This window comes from Trichogramma pretiosum, unplaced genomic scaffold, assembly GCF_000599845.2.
Source record: "Trichogramma pretiosum strain Unisexual culture from Peru unplaced genomic scaffold, Tpre_2.0 scaffold123, whole genome shotgun sequence".
Classification (NCBI taxonomy): Eukaryota; Metazoa; Arthropoda; class Insecta; order Hymenoptera; family Trichogrammatidae; genus Trichogramma; species Trichogramma pretiosum.
The window spans coordinates 328,028-349,236 of NW_019641684.1; the positions used below are offsets into that span (position 1 = coordinate 328,028).

The 21,209-nt window shown below is 37.2% G+C and overlaps 1 protein-coding gene across 1 annotated transcript; it reads right to left on the reverse strand.

The window, feature by feature from the left end:
• Positions 1 to 7,107: 7,107 nt before the first annotated feature.
• Positions 7,108 to 20,966, reverse strand: LOC111694163 (nitric oxide synthase, salivary gland-like; the record flags this gene model as incomplete). The annotated part of the gene is made up of 5 exons (XM_023461143.1): positions 7,108 to 7,124; positions 7,226 to 7,419; positions 14,402 to 14,483; positions 19,736 to 19,865; positions 20,592 to 20,966. Coding segments are annotated over 5 exons (798 nt in total), but the record flags the coding sequence as incomplete, so codon positions are not given.
• Between the last annotated feature and the right edge of the window lie 243 nt (positions 20,967 to 21,209).

The following is a 21,209-nucleotide window of genomic DNA, read 5'->3' on the forward strand; positions in this document are numbered from 1 at the left end:
AAGAAGATATTATTATTCTGATGAGTAGCTCGCAACTTAGTCACCCTGAAGGCCACTATAGCCCGTACGTATTTTAATAGATACATTTTCTGGTTACAGAGCGAGCAAGGCACGAGACATAGCCGACTCGTAAAATATAAAATATATTATGAATTATAAGTTTTTTTTTCTCTCTCAAAATCAAGTAACTTAATGACTAAAATACACACTGTATATATTACAGCTTGGCGAAGATACAACAGCAGGATACAGGAGGGGGCAACTGTGCACAAGTGTCGCGAGTAAATATGAGATCCTTGCATGTGACGGTGCAGCGCCGTGCAACGGATTTCGCTGAGCTTTCACTGCCCAAGTCGGTCTCACGCTTGATAAAAAAAAAAAATAAAAGTGGAAAGGGTACAGTGTGGTCAGAGCTTTCAGGCTTAGCAAAGCAAGCAGCGACACTCGCGTATCAATTCACGAAAGACAACGAGTCGGTACACACTGATACCAAGTGCACATTAGATAAAAGCCGCTTTTCTCTTTTTATTTTTTTGAATAATTATTGAATTTGAGTAAAATAGTTTGAGTTAAATTAAAAACAAGTTTCAATTAAAATAATAATCAGTGTAATAAACGACGCGGTATTAGGATTAAATTGAGAATTAGTGAAAACGCTTGGGCACAGTTGTTCACGTAATCATCATGATGATGAAGAGAATCATTTTGATCGCCACTATCATCAGCTGCGTATCGGAATCGAGCGCACTGTCAGGCTACATGTGTGGCCGAAACTCACAAAACTTTACGTCGGTGATGACATCAACGATAGGGGGCTGTGATGTGCCAATAAAAAATCCGGAATCCCAAAAGGTGTACATGCAACTCTTACAACACTTAGCCTACAGGAAGGTAGAATTCTTCAGCTGCAGGGTGTTGGTGCATCGCGTCATCAGATATTGCGGTGCCTTCTCACACAATAAAATTGTAGCGGGCGGGGATTCAAGGTACGTACATACACTATCTAAGGAAGCTTGCGCGGACGCGATAAAATATAACGAGTTCAAATTTTAATCAATTACAATTCGCGAACTTGTTGTAAACGCTACAGTTAGAAGGACATTGACAGTCGCCGGAGAACTGACGACGGACGGTACGTGCCAAGGCTCGAAATACAACACGAAAACGGCACAATACGACGAAGTGGTGGTGACAGCAGACCTCGAAAGTATTTTGAGCACGGGAGTAGCGTCATTTGACGAACGTTTGAACCGAGTCATTATGCCTGACAACTTGGTGTGCAACTATCGCACAGGTACTTGCATGGATGTGAGTGAGACGTCGTACTTCTGGAACCCAACTACATCGAATAATTTTTGCAATTTTGACCAATACGCTGTATTATACGAAGGCGAGAGTACACGCGTGCGCGATGTAGAAGGAACGGGCCCGACAATCTACTTCACTAATACCTCGTCGTCCATCCAATTCGAACTCGAAAAAAGAGGGGAAGTAGCGCTATGTGGGTATACGTTGATAGCAACGGAACACGCGCGGCTTTTCATTCTCGAAACAAGGCCAAACGCCGGTCTCGCAGCTAAGCAAGCGTTGGATGCTGAAAACATAATCCTCTCGGCATACTTCAATACAAAAATCGTATATTTCGCACATCACGTGAAGACGCAATTTGACGCGTTATATCGCGACTCACTATTTCAGAGATGCATGTTAGCGCGACAAATTATCGGAAACGCCTTGTCTCAAAGTGAGTCCCGACCAGATATTTTTGCTGTGGCGGTGATGAAAAAACGTGGTTTTTCCGCGATCTTGGCTGGCGAGGCCGCATACCTAATAAGTTGCGCGGACGTCGCATGCCAGGTTCGCGCAGCACAAACATGCTTCAACGAGTTACCCGTTACGTGCAAGGGCACGGAGGGCTTTCTCAGGCCAAATACGAGAGTTTTCACACGCGTGGGAACTCCACGAGAGTGCAGCGTCGTTTTTCCAGCAGTGTATGATATTGATGACGTTTTTGTCGCAATGAACCCCAACGTCACTCTAATACAAAAGCCCAGCATAATCCAGCCGCTTGAGATTTCCACTTGGAATTACGAAGAAATTCGTTCTTTCATGACATCGGGAATTTACTCAGCGGAAGAGCTAGAAAAGCTCGAGGATCATATGGCATTCCCGTTAAAAAGACAAGCGTTGCTAGAATCAGTAGTGAGACGATTAGCCGACAGACCACGCACAGCCGAGAGTGGAAATTTCCAAAAATTACTAGACGAGGACACTTTCAACAAAATGTCCCGGTCATACTTTCGATCACTTTACGCAGGCTTCATCGAATTCGGTGCAGTCTGCGCCGGCGTAGCAGGCTGTGTTGTAGTAATACAACTTATAAAGCTAGTCATCGATACAGTCATCCACGGCGTTACTCTGTATTCAATATACGGATGGAGTTTTCGCTTGTTGGGTGCCTTCTTCGGCTCAATCACGACAATGCTGATTCATATCGGGAGACTAGCCACGAATAACAACAATGACAGACATGACAATGACAACAATAATGACGTTGACAATAATTTGAACGGTAGAAATCAGTCAATTACACCGAGCGCTCCAATCGTCCCGCCGCGAAATCTACAGAATGTTCAAAACGCGAATCATATCGCATCGCGAAGCTCACTCAATCCAGTCGGTAATAGCGCAGAACGTATTATCGACATTGAAAGCAGAGTGCTTAATAGCACTCATGCGCGCGGCGTGAGGCAATGAAAAAACAAAAAGCTTCCTTCGATACGGATGTACGAACGATGATTCATACCACAATAATATTGCAGACAATAATATCATAATATTACAATGAATATATTGTAGAAATAATCATAGAATTATAGAAATCATACTAATATTTTGTATAAGTAAGAAGAAAAATTGAAAGTAAACAACATATATTACAACTATAAGTAAATTCTAATATGATTGCTGAAAAAAAGAAGAGAAAAAAAAAATGTATGCTTATTAGAATTAATATTTGATATAATAGCTTATTTTGTAATAGGTATGAAGTTAGTAGTATAATTGGGATTTTAAATAATAATTTGATATTGGAATTAGTGTATTAGTTTGAAATAGATTTTGGTATTGTGGTAATTTTGTATTGAATTATTAATGATTAAATATAGTAGTTAAAATGAGTTAAAAAAAAAAAAAATGATTTTATACTAAAATCATTAGTAATTAATAATGTATTGGTTTGGAAGAGTTTTGGAAAGTAATGTTGAATTGAATTATTAAGGATTAAATGTATTAATTGAAATGAGTGTGAGAAATGATTTTGTATTAAAATTAGTAGTAAGTAGTAATGTATTTATTTGGAAATGATTAATTTTATATGGAAATTTGTAATGATTATAATGTAATAGTTTGAAATTGGTTTTAAAGAGTAATTTTTGTTAAAATTATGATAGTTAAAAATTGGGTTTTTTTTGGAAATAATTTATATTGAATAAGTTAATGGTTATTGATGTAATAGTTTAAATTTATAAGTTGATTAAATTTTTGTGTTTGATTAATTATAAATGTGGAATTGCCAATATAAAATTAGTTAATTATTTTGGTCATTTTTTTTGAATATGGGAACAGTGGAATGTAAAGGTAAAATTTTTTTTTGTATTTGTAAGCCTGACCGCTCGCAGGCCAATCTAAGCTTAAATATTATTAATCATAAGCCTGACCACTCGCAGGTCAGTTTAAATAAAAGTTAAAAAAAAAATAGAAAAAAAAATATAATAATAATATTATATAATTTATTTGATTTGGTTTATATATATTTTTTGGAATTATTAATAAAAAAATCGTTAAGGAGAGAGGCAGTAAATAAAAGATTTTTGCAATTCTGCTACTTATTCGCGCCGCGGTCGGCGCGTAGCAACTCAAGTCGTATCACGTGGGACCGCTGGGCCCCACCAGTGACTCCGCGCTTGCGTCACGCGCGACGAGGTAATGAGCATAGCTTATTAATTATCTCGTCGCGCCTCGTCCAATAGTCCAGTTACGCAGCCACGAGCGCTGCATTATTCTCTCTCTCTCTCTCTTGCATACTATCATCATAACTCTTATATCTAAATTATTTTACCCCTCTCCATCCTCGCCCCACGTAACAATAGTAACAAACCAAAACGACTCTTGTCAGGTACTCGCATTGAATACCTCGTACGAAGACGTCGAAGTTGAGATACCATCCCAAGGGATAGTAGATTATGATTGTCTAAGCGATGGGTTTAATTCTTCTTCGGATGAAGAGGCGAACCCGACACTTCGAAAAGAGGACAGAATAGAAAAGATATTAGAAATCTTAGACACCAAACATTTGGATGAAGAGGAACAGCAACACGTGCGAAGTCTTTTAACCCAGTATCCAGACAGATTTATCCTTCCTGGAGATTCCCTTCCTTGCACTAACTTAGTCGAACACGAGATCCCTACTACCGATAATATACCAATTAATACCAAGAAATACAGACATCCTCCCATACACAAGAAGGTAGCCCAACAGGACGTAGAAAAGAAATTACGAGGTGGAATTATTGAGCCATCTAGTAACCCTATGAATTCTCATATGTGGATAGTTCCGAAAAAGATCGCTCCAGGACAACCACGAAAATGGAGAGCTGTCATGGATTTTAGAAAACTCAATGGAAAGACGATAGGCGATGCCTATCCCCTCCCCAACATAGCGGATATTCTTAACCAACTGGGAGGCTCAACCTATTTTTCCACGTTCGACCTCGCTTCAGGATTTCATCAGATCCCAGTTAAAGAGACAGATCGATGGAAAACCGCATTTTCGACACTGCAAGGGCATTATCAGTATATACGGATGCCAATCAGACTAAAATCGGCTCCTAGTACGTTCCAAAGACTCATGGACAATGTATTAAGGGGGTTACAAGTTGTAGAGATGCTGGTGTATCTAGATGAAGTAATTATCTACGCCAAGAATCTCCACGAATATCAGAGAAAGACAAAGCTCTTCCTGGACCGACTCCAAATGGCAAACTTAGTACTACAAACAGATAAAGTGCATCTACTGCATAAAGAAGCCGGATTCCTCGGGCACATAGTGAGTGAAAAGGGAGTTGAGCCTGACCCTAGGAAAATCGGAGCCATTAGTAACTGGCCACGACCAATGAACGTGAAACAAATTCGACAATATCTCAGAACCACAGGATATTACAGACGATTCATTAAAGACTACTCGAAAATCGCCACTCAGTAATCTGACTAAAAAAAACAAACCCTTTGAATGGACTGAAGAATGCGAGACCAGCTTCCTTACACTCAAACAATACTTGAGCAGTGCGCCTATACTACAGTTTCCCGACATGAACCAGAAATTTACGCTCACCACAGACGCGTTTGACTACGCCATAGGCGCAGTTCTAAGTCAAAATGTAGACGGGAACGATCTCCCAGTTAGCTATTTATCAAGATCACTTAACAAGCACGAAATAAACTATACTACCACAGAAAAGAAGTGCTTAGCCGCATTGTATGCTATGTCAATATATCGACCTTACTAATTAGGATGCAAATTTACCCTACAATCTGATCACGAAACCTTTAAATTGGATGCATAGTCGCAAAGACCCGGGATAAAGGTTAATGAGATGGATGTTTAAAGTCTTCGACTATGACTATGACTTCAAATACAAATCCGGAAAAGAAAATGTAGTAGCTGATGGGCTATCCAGAAATCCACCAGAAAGGGATTTAAACCAAAATCTTTCAAATCTTAAGGTTAAAATACAACCCGAAAACTACGCCTACCTCGAAGCCAACAGGTTAAACCCCCACGGCCACCGCGGAGAAGCCCAAATCTAACCTAAAACGATCAAAATCCCTTCCTAGTAGTAAGCTCGAAGCCCCAAAAGTGCCAAAGTCCAAAATAGGAAGACCCCCAGGAACCCTTAATAAGAAATACGCAATAGACCCCAACGAAAGCTGCATCGCGAAACGAACAAGGGGTCAAACAAAAATTGACGATCTAAGAACGACTCCTAAAAAAACGCCTCCAAAAATCTCTCAACAACATTCTAAAGGTGGCACCAGATCGTCCATGCCCCCTAGAAATAACAGTAAACCCATCTTAAATTGAATTATAAGGCAACCACCACTCCAGCCCATAGAAGGTCTATCCGAAACCGATACGGATAACGAAGCACCAAGAGACGATCCCCGCACGAGTGCGTTAAGAGAACAAGATACCGAGGACTCAAGTGTGGAAGTGGAACCTCGAGCTCGCCGGGAAGCAGCATCAGATGCAGAGTCCGAATCGTGACATTGTTGCACATCTTCGGCTTCATCCGCTGCATGTGTAACGTCAGCATTTTGCAGTACATTGCTGCCGGCGTCGGGCCTCCAGGTATTATGATCTCGTGTGTCAGCTAACTCTCGTAGCGGCGCAAGGCGGTATAAAAAGTGTATAATAGACTCTTGATACGTATTGCACGTGCTGTTCACCATACGAGGGCCCAGTCGCCTACTTACTTACTGTACACATAACAAAGTGAAATTAATTTATGGACATGATTCAAAATGAATACTACATTCTAGAAAATTGTACACACCAGGAGCTAAAGTTCATCTTATGTCTAACTTCTGGTTGCGACCATGGCCAATTGGCTATCGAACAAAATGAAACCACATAGGCCACAATAGATTGATACTGTCTCTTGGAATTCTACGACAAGTAGCTGTACTTTCAAATAGGGTATTGAAAAGGGTTATCATGTGAGTTCTTGAAAAAAAATTTTTTTTTACTTTTACAGCTTAATACTGTAAATGAAAAATGAAAAATAATTAAGCCCCCTATTAGCGCTCAATATCAGATATGGTTTAAAAAAATATGCTTTAAGTCAAGTGAAAACGTTAGGACTCAGTATTCATTTTAAAAATTATATCGTAAAGCAAAAGAAAATATTTTTATCTTTTGGGAAATCTAATTTTTTTCATAGGCGTTAAGTTTTAATAATTGCTGTATGAATTAAGTCAATTTTATCGGTCACAATTTTCTAGTAGCGAACTAAGTAAGTATAACTTTTCAATGTCTAAGGTCAAAAGTTAGTCAAAATTTAGTCCTGCAACGAGATTTGTAAGAAAACCAAATAAGTAGATAGTTCGATATTATAGATTATAGTTAGAAAAATTTTATCATCGTTTCAAATAAAAAAGAACTTACCATTTGGTGTGTGTACTTGTTTTTGAATTTGTAAATCAATTGGAGTGTCAAAATCGAAAGAATTCTCGAGTCTTCGAAGTATATTATCAACCATGTTTTCATTATTGCAGGGGAATACTCCCAAATGATCTCCTGGATTGTATTGAATGTTATCATTTGGAAAGTTTCCTACTTCTACCATCAGTGTTATACTCCTTTTAATAAAAATTTTAATGAATTCAAGAGTCATTGAAATATTGTATAGTAATCACAAATTATAATTGTATTAAACTTGAATTTCTTAAAGTAGATCTATCCAGCGTTTGAGCATTCAAACTAAGGCCGTTGGCTATGACCCATTGGTATGCAGCATTTGCATCAGCACTAATGTTGATCACCAAATCACTGAACTGGGACAGTGGGGCATGGGCAATCGTTTGGGTATAGTCGACAAAAATAATAGCGTATGAATGAGAGAGAATGAAGGGGAGGGGGTTCATGTATATGAGGAAGAGTAGTGGACCTAGAACACTTCCTTGAAGTACTCCAGATGTAGTACGATAGGGTTGAGAGTTTTTCCAGTCGGTTGGAAACCAGGTTGTTAAGGAGAGTAATTTCGCCAATTCACTCTTCTTCGGCATTTTTGTGATATAAATCACAGTTTAGTGTCAATCTACATTTTTATGATAAAAATGACATCTTTGATCTAAAAAATGTGGAAATAGTTGCAGAATAGGCCTATGCATCTAAAAATAGTTTAAGGGGGGAAAGGTACCTTAAACCTACATTTATGAAAAATTTATTAATTATAAAGAAAAAAATTTTTTTTGGAATATACAGAGAAAACTCTTCTTTTTCAAAGTTTTCTTCACTCTTTTTTCAAAGTTTTTCTCTCTGGAATATGAAAATTGAGGTCCCAATCACCATAGAACCCTCCTCGATGAAGCAAGCCGTCAGTCCTGACAGGTACCCCTGTGCCGTAGGATCCAGCTAGAACCGATGGTTCAATCATGGTCCTTGGGGTCTCATTTTGATCATTAGATGTGTGGTTACAAACGCAAGCACTTTCAGATTTTTTAATTAGTTATACACAATTTGCCAGCCACATATGCACATTTATTCATTAATACTATATAATAAAATACAATTATGCTGGGGATGTAGCCTGAAAAAGTGCAAATTTTGTCCAATACCTTTGAAAGTGTTTGCGTTTGTAGCCATTCATATGTAGAACAACCCCTGAAAGTTTCAGCTCAATTGCTCAAACGGTTCTCATTAAAAGTTACGGCATGCAAGCAATTTTGAGATAAAACGTAACTGCCCAAGAGTTGAAAAAAACCAAAATACATCAATATATGTCATAATGATACTCTCATGTCACTGAGGCTGCTTAAAACTTTTTGGACGATAAAGAACAGTAATTCAATTTGAATTTTCAACATATTGGACCCACAAGGACAATGTTCAATTATCGCAGACAGCCACACAAAGCCAAATGCGCCAATTTCATTACTACATTTTATAAGTTGTACTAAAATATTAGTATACCCTAATATGGGTTTTATGTGGAAACTGGTAACTAAGTTGATTATGTCCAAATCAACTTTTCACACAAATATACACAATCTCACATTAGAACTTGAACCCAGTCTTCTACCTATTCACTGACATTCATAAAACATTTATCACTAGATGCTTGGAAATAAATCACTACAAGTTGATCAATTATCACTAATCTTGTTCATCACCTGCAACATACAATAATATATATGATACAGTCATATACACATACATAAAGTACAGTGACATACATATACACTGATGTATATATGTCAATTTACATATGTACTTCTGTATTTCTTGAATTAGAACTGCTAAAAATGTCACATTTTTATAACAAGCTATTGAAACTTCTTCATAACTTTATTATGAAACACTATGTTGAGTTGCAAAGATATAATTGCACTCTACATATACTTTTTTCACTTAAAAAAAAATGTAATTTTTAGCCATTGGAAAATCAAGAAGCAGTCAGCAGACTGTTGTTGACATTTGATCAGAGCTCGTGCACGAAACAGAGAGAGACAGAAGATATGCCGAAACCCACGTGTTGCGAGTGGTGGCGTTACTGTAAACCTATAGCCGTGTAAACAAACAAATTTCTGCTGGATGTACTCTAACCAAAGAATAAAACGAGTATCAATAGATGGCGCTACGGACTTATGAAAGTCTCGAAATCATGACAGATTGGCCACGATATATCTTTGAGTCGTTTCATTCATTTTTTCTAGATAATCGTAAAAGTATCGGTACTAAATAACCTGTACGTCACGGTACAGTTAACATTTTAAAATTCCGATCACGGCACTGGAAAGCCGAGGAAAAATCCTATCAAAAAAGTCAATGAAAAAAAATTTTGTTTTTTTAGATTTGGGCGCACAGTGCCTTCCCCCCTTTAAATTTTATTTAAATAGTTTTTTTTTTAATAGTTTAATTTTTATTTTTGCATTTAAAAATAATTTTTGCTATTTTAGCCTTTCGGCACTGTGCGCAAGTTTTAGATCTGAGCTTTTGAGGTAGAGATTCCTGATTGGGATCAAAATCTTCAGAATAGTATTCTTTATAGGCTGAGTTTTCTAGAACTTTAATTAAAGTTATAAAAAGTTTGTATGCCAACAGATGTGAAGAAGCAAAAAATAAGAAAATTTATTGATATTTTGAGCACGTATTGAATAATAAAACTGATATAAAGGTCTAAAACAAGATTCCAGAAAACTCAACCCATAAAGGATACTTTTCTGAAGATTTTGATTTTTCTTCATCCCATGCTCGAAAGTACGTACTTTCATCTTCGAATTCGGGGACGAAAGTAATACTTTTGCTCCCCGTCAATATCGCGCGAAAGTTATTATCTCCATGACTACGGCAACCTACATTTCAATTATCGTTTGGTTTCGACTATGCAATAGATGAATTATATTCACTTTGTTTATGACGTACATATGCCAAATTGAATAAATATTAAAAGACTAACAATTCTATGAAGTATCAAAATTGAATAGCCATAATTTGACGTGCACATTTCATTACATTCAATTCCAATCCGAAATTTAAATCGTTAAAGATGGTAGTTGCAATAAAAAATGAGATCTAAGAGAACAAAGACAGTCAAAATATGTTAATTTTTATAATATATTTTGAAAAATTCTTTCAACTTTAAACATTATTCTAGGTCTCTCAAGTTTCTACTTGTCTACCTCAGATTGAGTGAATTACTTAATTGATATGGTACTAATTCATGCTTATACTTTACGGGATCGTTTGTATTTTATAAACGCCATAGTTATCTATGATTTACAATTGTTTGTTAATAAAATTAGTTATGTACTAATAAACATTATTATTGATGATATTTGTTGCAAAGCCCGCCGTCGACCAGCAGCCCTCGCTGCGCTCGGGCCGCAAATGTCGGCGGGCTTTGCCATGTAAGCGTAAATTCATGGATACAATTTTTTTTAATAAAATATTTCTTAACTATGTTAAGCAAACGTACTTTCGAGCGGGGATAAAGAAAAATCGTATACGCGACTCGGGACAAAAGTCAAACGCCTGTCTCTGCGAGCTTGCACCCTCGGCTTCGCCTCGGGTGCATAACCTCGCAGGGACGGAAGTTCGACTTTCATCCCTTGTCACGTAATATACTATTTATCAGGAGTACCTACCCTACCTCAAAAACGCTGATGTTAACCTTGCACTCAGGGCTGAAAGACTAAAATAGCAAAAATAAGCTATTTTTAGATGCAAAGGCCTATTCTGCAACTTTTTCCACATTTTTTAAAGCTTAAAGAGGTCAATTTAATGTTGAAAATATAGATTGACATGAAACTTTGATTTACATCATAAAAATGCCAAAGAGGAGTGAATTGGTGTACAACTCCCTTTAAGGGGAGTGGAGATCACAATTGATTAGTTAGGATGTGAGTTGTTTGTGAACAACGCGTTCAAGCACTTTAGACAACTCAGATACGAGGGCTATGGAGCGAGTATAATTTGGAGATCAAGATGATGAGGTTTTGGATAGTGGGATGATAGAAGCGATCTTCCATGCGTGTGGAAAAGTTGCTGTGACTGTGGAAGTGTTAAAAAGTGAAGCAAGTGTAAAAGATTCACTTCTAACGCTATTAGAAAGTGATTTAAAATTGTTCGATCATTTCGCTCCATCCTACTATGCAGCGCTATCAGAGAATCTGTGAAGATGATGTGGTCGCAGTTAGGATACGTGAGGCAGTTACCAATGGCAAGATTTTAGCAGTGTTTACCAAGTCCAAGGGTCTTGGAAAGAAAATGGGGCAAAAAATGGTGGCTACCACCGAGAAAGCCCTGGGATTTTATTACCAGTGTAAATATCTACGGCTATGTCGTGTTTTTTTAGGTAGTCCTCGAACAGGTGGTTCCAATTTTCAGCATTTTTAAGCTTAAATCCTAGGTTGAGGTCGAAGCTGGGCTTAGAGAATGTGGCTGGGTAGTTGTACGTGTATGGATTGAATTGTTTGTCCCGATGAAAAGGAAGTTTGAGACGGTGAAATTTTGATAAACAGTCAAGTAATAAAAGATGGCTATTGATATTTAAGTGTGAAGTTAGATATGAGGTGAAAAAGCTGGATGTTACGGATTTTGGGTTACTCATTGTTTTTAAGATGTAGCAAAATGCGAAATAATTAGCACGATCACGATTTGAAGGGAGCTTGGCTTCACTCAATAGCATATTGGTTGGAGTGCTGCTGCGATCTAGCGCGAATCTGATTGCTGCGTATTGCATTTTCTCCAGTTTAGTATTGAGTAATATATAAAGCTGCCATAGTCGAGTATAGACCTGACATACCTTTTGTAGATAATCATTAGGGTATCTGGGTGAGAGCCTCACCACGTGCTGCAAAGGTACTTTCATGATGTTGAGTGCTGTCATGCACTTATTGTCAACCTCATCTACCTGTAAGTTGAAATCCAGTCTTGGGTCAAACGTGATACCCGGTAATTCGACACTGCTTTGTGCCGATAGCGAGTGAGATTTAACCCATTAACGCCCCAAGAGAAATTTTTCGTTCACATTAGATGTGATTTTTTAAAAATAATTTTATGTAAAATTTAATGCCTTTCAAGAATTTGAGCTCAAATTTTAGATTTGATGCTTCGTTAAGAAGTGATGATTGTTTCAACAAAAAAAAACGTAAAAATTTGAGCAAAAATATTCGCTTTGAGATTTTAATACAAACTGTTGCCGTGAAAAACCCATAACATAAGTATGATCAGAGGATATCATGGGTTTAGAAGTACCTTGGGGAATTTTAACCGATTTTTTCCACCACTTTTTCTAACAAAATGGCGGCCATAAAGTAAACTGTTCATGCATAAGATCATGCAAGAAAATACAGGTACAGGTGAGAAATTATGATTTTTTACTTGAAAACCATAGAGTTTAGAGAAAAATTTAATAAAACAAAAAAGTTTTAGAATTGTTTTATAAACTTTTTTCATGCACTGCAAATGGTTTTCAAGATAAAAATTGAGTTTTGTTTATGATAAACATTTGACTTCATAGCCACCATTTTGTTAGAAAAAGTGGTTGGAAAAATCTGTTAAAATTCCCCAAGGTATTTCTATACTCATGATCATCTCTGATCATATTTGCATCATGAGTTTTTCACCGCAACAGTTCGAAAAAAATTCGATCTTATGCACAAATTTTTAAGTTTTTTTTTTGTTTAAACAATCAGAACTTTTCAACGAAGCATCAAATCTTGAATTTGTGCCTGGAATCCGTAAGGACATTAAATTTTACATTAAATTATGTAAATGCGAAGTCTCTTCAAGGTCTAAAAAAATCGCATCGATCGCGAACGAAAAATTTCGTCACTTTGGGCGTTTAAGGGTTAGTCCTGATTTGCCGATTGATTGACTTTCTTATTCTGCTGAAATGTAAAAACAGACTTGTGTGGAGTGATGGAGAGCCCGAGATTGGTGATGTTTTGGTCGAGATTCTTGATGGCTTTTTCCAAAGTTTGAATACTGCTTGAGTGTGGAGGTTGATATATGGAGGTGTGTCATTGGTAAAGCATGAAGCAGCAACACCTTCGGGGGATTCGATTCAAAATGCGAAAATTCGCTAAAGGAGGAAGTGCCAAAATATAATTTAAAGTCTGAATTTATAGATGTCATTGAAAATGAATAAATACTTTTGAAAATAGCTAAAATAATGTACATTTAGAGCACAACAATTTGAATCATTTAAAAGAGTTTGAAGTGAATTAAAAAAGTAGTAAGCATGAAAATTCAGATATAACAATGCTATCTTATCATCAAGAAAATATTGGTGCTAATCTTTAACAAAACGGTACAAATTCAGGCAGTTTGATGATTCAACAGTTCGGCAGATTTATAATTCACTTCAAATTATTCAAATTGTTGTGCTCTAAATGTACATTATTTTAGCTATTTTCAAACGTATTTATTCATTTTCAATGACATTAATAAATTCAGGCTTTAAATTATATTTTGACACCTCCTCTTCAGTGGTTTTTATATTAAAATAAGGGTTTGCTTGCTGGGAAAAATCATATGATAAATCATAAAAAATTATATGATTAATCATGCCAATACATCATATGATTTTCCCATGATTTTTTTCAGCAGGGTCTGAATACAAAACAAAGTTTCATTTCATTGTATTTCATTGAAGCAAATAATTTTGAACACAAGCACGAAGTATAAAACTGAAAATCAAACGTGTTGAAACTTAAGGGTAAGCTTAGCTAGGAACCATTTAACGGAGTTTGAGTTATTGTAAGGGTAAGTTGTCGGAGCCTTAGTCATCCTAGGACGAGATATCAGAAACCTGTATATAACTTTACTATGCTTAAAAACATTCAAAATGATGATACATTTTATATCTCAAATGATTTTTTTTATTTCAAAATTTTTTAATTTGAGTTTTGAGAAGATGACATAAATCCAAGTTTATTAAATTAATTCAATGTAAGAGTTCACTGAATATTTCTTTCTGGTTTTTTATCAGTCACCTTACGCCCGGCTACCTCGGCCGTATAGGGAACTTAGGTTACCCATTTTACTTTCTATCAGTTCTAACCATGCCCGATGGTACTAAATAATAAATGAAAGTAATTTTCAAATAGTACTCACCCACTTAACAGTTCTTGGTTTAAAATTTGGCGATTCATCAACTTACAAGTCATCACATCTCTATTATGGCATCGTTTTAATGCTGCAATAAATAATCGATATTATAATTAATTTTGCAATAGTACTTTTTATATAAGATATAGTTGCATATTCTTTGTGTATTGATCCACAGAAGTTAGTCATGAATAAAGATATATTACGTATTAGAACCTTCATTGTATTGTTGTATGTTATTGTATATATGTATTATTGTATTATTGTATTGTATTATATAATACTTATATTGTATATATGTATTAATGTATTATGTATTATTGTATTATTGTATTCAGAATCCTAATAATTTTCATACCTGACGGAGGAGGTGTACCAAGCATTACTTTAAAATGGTTCATTAGGTAATAAAGTATGGAAATGTATATTAAATAATAACAAATTATCAGATTTTTAATCGAGGAATTATTTTATTTTAAAGTTTCAAAAATGATTACATTTTTAAGTGCGACCTAACATAGATAGGTTTATTATTAAACATTTTCTACATCTAATTGACCAAGAAAACTCTAGGTTTTTTACGAATCAACTTACAGCTGGTTTTCACAAAATACACTTAAAAAACATACTTGATCTGATGATAGTCGAAGATGAAAAATAACCTAAGAACAGGTGTAGCACCTGAAACATGAATTTTATGACAAATTACCACTTTCTTGGTGAATTCATGTATGTGTATTTATGTATGTATTATATTAGTATTCGAATAATAAGGTTATTTTGTTTATTAACTACATTACAAATCACTTATCTTATAAAGATGCTACAATCCGGCTCTGCTGCGACACTGCTTCTGTTGCAACTGCTTCTGCTGTTTCTTCAATTTTTTCACGAAAATCACTTGCTACGGTCGACGCCTCGAGCAACTACCCTTAGATGAACAGAGGTTGTTGCGACGCTAGAATCTAAATTGGTAGGAAAAGCCGAAAGGATGGCAAGCAGATTAGCGGGCTACCGACGCGCGACTGAATTGCTACGAGATCTCAGAGATAGATTTGTCAACAGGCAGGTTGCCGATTAACTTGCATTGGATTTAGACTCTTAAGAGTCTTGACCAACATGTACGCGCTGCAGTTCGCAAGTGGTTACGGCTACCAAAAGATGTTCCCATTGGACACTTCTACATGCCGTGTTTAGACGGGGGACTCGGAATTCCATCTTTCTGAACAGCTATTCCGGCCTTGGTTCATTCAAGGCTTTCGGATATGGCTGTGTTCGAGAAATATTCGAACAGATATGAGCGCGCAGCTTGTACGCGCACACGTTCACGTGCTGTGCAAGCGTATGAGGGATTCTCACTGCGCGGCGATAGATGGCGCCGCGGCACGTGCCGACGGCATCTCTGCTATCTGCGCATTGTTCGCGATCTCGTCCTTCTCGTTTCTGCACTCGACTAAGCAACATCTCGTGTGTGTGTCTCGTGCGACGACTACTTTCAACAGAGAATATTCCCGACGTCATCTCAACCAACGCTACTTAGAGCATCATCTACGAGAACTTCTCACCAACTCGACTCCTCCCGATCACCTCAACAAGCGTAAGCCAGTTCGACAAGGACTCATCAAGCCTTTTTCATCCTTACACTCATCAAGGCTCAACTCATCGGTCTGCGAATCGGAGTCAACTCATCGATTGCGACCAGGTAAAGAAACCATCCAGACTGCAATTGAAGACCACCTTTATAAAAATTTCCTATAGGATCTCGCGAAATTCCTACAGGAGTCCTATAGGATTCCAGTAGGAATTTCGCGAAAGCATATAGGAAATTTTCATAAGGGCAATAATGTCTACTGCAGGCCTGATGGAATCTTTTTGTCATCACCTCAACTCTCGGGATTATTTTGGCTCATCTCAATCGCACGAGCACACGGCGAGTGAAAGTGAGGTTACACGTAGCCATGTGCAATTTAATTAATTTAACCTCTTGTGTGTTGCCCCGGTCTGCTCACAAATCAAGTTCAACTCGCTGTGAACTCAAGAGAAGCGTTGCCCAACTCAATGGCTACAGCTCACAGCAAATCAGAGTGGATTAATAAAATCAATCTTTGTATAAACTCTTTGAAAACTAAGTGTGAATTAATACAATCTCGCTTCGCGTCGGCTACTCAATTTATTTGTGCAATCATTGATAACTCAAGTGTAAAATCAATTGACAATTTCAGTGTACTCAACAACATTACAATTGTTATCAACATTTTCAATATCTAGACTCAGTTTTATTAAATTAACAGTGTTTTTGAGTGATTAATAAAGAAAATTGTGAAAATAGAAATTTATGAGATTTTGCAGTGTTTTCTTTTGAGACCCTATCATGCACCCATCCAATTATTTATAGTTTGTTTAAACAATTCTCAAACAGGCTGAGTCTTCCTGTGCCGCCGTTAGAGGTGTCTTTTGTCATCGCTCGGTGAAGGGTTCGATTCGATGGGCCGAAACGGCGCTGTCCTTTCATGGGCGGCCCCTTATCGACCAGGAGGCTCGTGGCAAGTACTGGGCTTCGCTACTTCATCAAGCGAATGATGGCAAGGAGCTCTCCGAGTGTGCTCGTGTTCGCGCGAGCCACTCGTGGGTAGACCGTAACAGCGCGGCCCTCTCCGGACGAGACTACGTACAATTCCATCGCGTACGGGTCAATACTCTCCCAACTCGTGTTCGAACATCACGCGGCAGACGCGTAGTCGGTGGCCCGCCTATCGAGTGTCGAGCGGGCTGTGGTACTACTGAAACGGCAGCTCACGTCATTCAGGGCTGTCACCGCACTCATGGAGGCCGAATACTGCGACACGATGCAATTTATCGTATCGCAGTCAGTAGCCTCTGGCAGTTGGGATGGAGCGTCCGGCAGGAGCCGCACTTTCATACCAGAGAAGGCTTGCGGAAGCCAGATATCGTCACTGTAAGGGATCAAGTTGTCAAGGTGATCGATGCGCAAGTCATCAGCGCTTCATCGTCTAACGATAACATCTCGTTCTCTTCGATCACGATCTCCTGGCGGGGTATCTGGTCCGCTGCGCGAGTATGTGCGAACTCGGATATAGCAAATGTTTGGATTCCATCACGTTTAGAGGTCTCCATGGTTCGCACATGAATTGGCTCCGGTAAAATGACCACGCACATCAGTGGTTATACAGGTATTAACTCTGCAGGTCGAAGAGAAGGCATAGGGTAGCCTTGACATCATCTCGCGCACATCTTTTGAAGAACGTGGTCTCCCACCATCTAAGGCAGCACCGCAAAATAAAGCCGCGTCCGAGCACTTCCATCGCTCGGGCAGATAGAGTTTTAGTGGGTATTCCCTCACCAACGCAAATCGGTTGAGGGCGAGTCCCACACACGGGGAGGTTCGGGGTTGATTTTAACTCAAACCTCCTTACGGTGCGTAACGCATTTCTCTATCTATAAAAAAAAAAAAAAAAAGAAAAAAAAATAATGCGAAACAGGCGGTCGACGTAGACGCGCGACAGTTCGGTAGCGACGTACGCTCATTATACGAGGATGCAATCGCCGCGTATAGCCAGTCCCCTGATATAAATGCAATTGAGCGAGAAGCTGCCATATATTCGCTCCAGAACAGCGTCACGGACTGTTTTTTACTAGGCCTACACGAACCGCTGCAGCTGCAGGTACAATTGGAAAATCGCGGGTGTCTAGCAGACGCAATTGATATAGCGGGGGACATTGAGAATAAGTTACGATATCGCGCAGTGGTAGGATCGAATGTAATATCTGTGGGATTGATCGGCGTGCCTTCACATCCAGGTACAACGAAAGATAGCGAGAGCGAGCGTACTACTGATGATAAGAACGGGAAGTGCCAACTGTGCACAAAGACGGGCCACGAAGCGCCAGATTGCTTTAAGTACAAGCGTGCAACACTTAAGTGTTCAAATTGTGGGTTGAAAGGTCATGAAGCAACTACGTGCAGAAGGCCAAGTAGGAATGAAAAGTATTCGCGTCGAGATAGCCGAGATGATCGAAATGATCAAGGTTCGCGCAGACACAATCGAGGTTCGAGAAGAGATGAACGTAGTCCACGCCGAGAGGGGCGGGACTCGCGAGATGCGTCTGTAGAGTCAAATTCGCGGCGTAATAATAAAAATAATGACGCGCGCCGCGATGATCGGGACCGGTAAATTTTTAGAACAATTGGATCTTTCTAAACACTTTTAGTGCCCCGAAATTGGCCATTTTAGCGAATTTTCCAAAATTCATTAAAAATTGCAAATAATCAAATAATTTCTAGATCAGTGTAGAATGATTCAAAAGTAAAAGTGACACGGAGCTTTTTTGTCGGTCATTGTCGAAATTTTCCGAAAAAATCGATTGAAAAGTGATTTGAGCAATCTAGGAGCTTGTAGAGTTGAAATAACTTGAAAAATACAAAAAACACGAAATCCAATCAAGTTCGATCCAGACTTTTCGTTTAAAAAACTATGTAAAAAGCTTTCTAAAAATGTCAACAACTAACTGATGAAGTTTTGTTATGGGCCTTAACGTGTAAGGCAATATGGATAGCAATATGTGTCGAAAAACGTCAAAAATAGGCCCAAAATCCGTAAAATCGCCAAAAACAGCCATTTTTCGAAACAAGAATGTCATCATGTTTTCTTTTGAGAACTTCAATTACACTGCTCTTTTCAATCTCATTACACTAGACCTTGAATTTTGGTTCCCTGCGATTAAGAAACTCATGAATCTAAGGACTACACATAACATCAGCATTGATCGTGTGAAGCATGTTTTTTTTCTTCTAACCAGTCTTCATCCAGTTGCATCTGTTTTAAGAGATTTTTGAGGAGCTTAAATCTAAATATTCACCAAAAAACTAGAATACATGAATTAGCAAAATTCAACAGCGCATTTCAGAAACATAAGCAATGATATAAGAATTAAAATTTTCGCGAAAAATGGGTATAATACGCCCTTTAACTTATCTGATCAAATTATGTTGTTATAACAGGCTTTGACAGAAAATATAAAAGAATACGAGTATCAAAAAATCATTCGTGATATTTACATAGATAATTTAATAATTGGTAAGTTCACTGTTCCTATTTTCAATCATGTCCATACTTTCGCTCAACAATTAATATCAACAATTTAATTGTAAACAAAAAATTGAAAAAAAAAAAATGGTTGTACTAACCGAACATGTATAACAAAACTATATTAGTTAAATACTCATATCAAGTTTTGATCTTATATTAAAATTGATTCAAACATGAGCAAAAATAGGGACCAAACAAAAGTCGGGACCGTAACTTTATAATACGTACTTACATTTTGATAATGATTGAAGATCAGATTTTATGAATCTAACTACGCTTGCAGAAATCGTTTCTGAACCTAAAGAGTCAGCTGCCTCCAAAAATGTTTCTTTGTCATCCAAGCAATATGTTTCACATGAGACCTTGAAAATGTATTTTTCATAAGAAATTTTTCTATAAATGATCAATTTTACTATCAATCAGAAATTTTTTGCAATAATTACAATCCCAAACTACTTCTGTTATGATATTCTGACTTTTCAAATTAATTTGATAATTATTGTGATCCTTATATTTTGTGATATTCTGTTAGTTTATGTTACAAACAATTGATTAAGCTTAGAACTGATAAAGATAACTATTGAATTACAGAAAAAAAAACTTGTCTCTAATAGTGTAAAAGAAGAAATAATAATAATTTTGAATTAAAAACACTACATTTATTAGGCTTGATATTATTTGGATTCATTTTATAATATTCTAATAAAATAATCTGATATTTATAACAACATCTAGTGCAATCACTCATCTATATTTTCAATTTTATGATGGTCAATTTGACATTCTTTTTAAGAATTCACATCAAAATTAAGAAAAGAAAATTTTGTTAATTTTTAGAATATTTTAAATTTGGTCTGACAGATTTATCGATAAGACCATTATGATAATTAAGTTAATTGTGTGATTAAAGACGATTATCATTTACTTACAATCAAATAGATGATTTTTATAATATATAAATGAAATTTTTTTCAACATTAATGAATTAGACGGAGATTGGTGCACGAGAGGCGCGCTCGAGGAAATAACTTTTCTAGTATTCAATAAATTAGTAAACGAATTTAATATCAATTAAAAAGATTACATACGCTAAAAACGTTAGTAGCCCAAGATTGAAATGCTTGTTCTTGACCACACAATTCATCGCCTAAGGATAAAGGAAGTAATCGTTCTCCTCCAAGTTCACCAAGCAAATTATCTACATACCTTCCAAAGGCACAAAAGTTAGGGTAAGCTGATGATCCCAAAGCAAAAACTGAAAATCTTTTATTTATAAATATGAATAAATGTTCATATTTACACTGTATATATATTGTTACGTGGGGCGAGGATGGAGAGGGGTAAAATAACTTAGACACAAGAGTTACGATGATAGTACGCAAGAGAGAGAGAGAGAGAATAATGCAGCGCTCGTGGCTGCGCAACTGGACTACTGGACGAGGCGCGACGAGATAATTAATGAGCTATGCTCATTACCTCGTCGCGCGTGACGTAAGCGCGGAGTCACTGGTGGGGCCCAGCGGTCCCACGTGACACGACTTGAGTTGCTACGCGCCGACCGCGGCGCGAACAAGCAGCAGAATTGCAAAAATCTTTTATTTACTGCCTCTCTCCTTAACGATTTCTTTATTAATAATTCCAAAAAATACATATAAACCAAATCAAATAAATTATATAATATTATTATTATATTTTTTTTTTTTTTT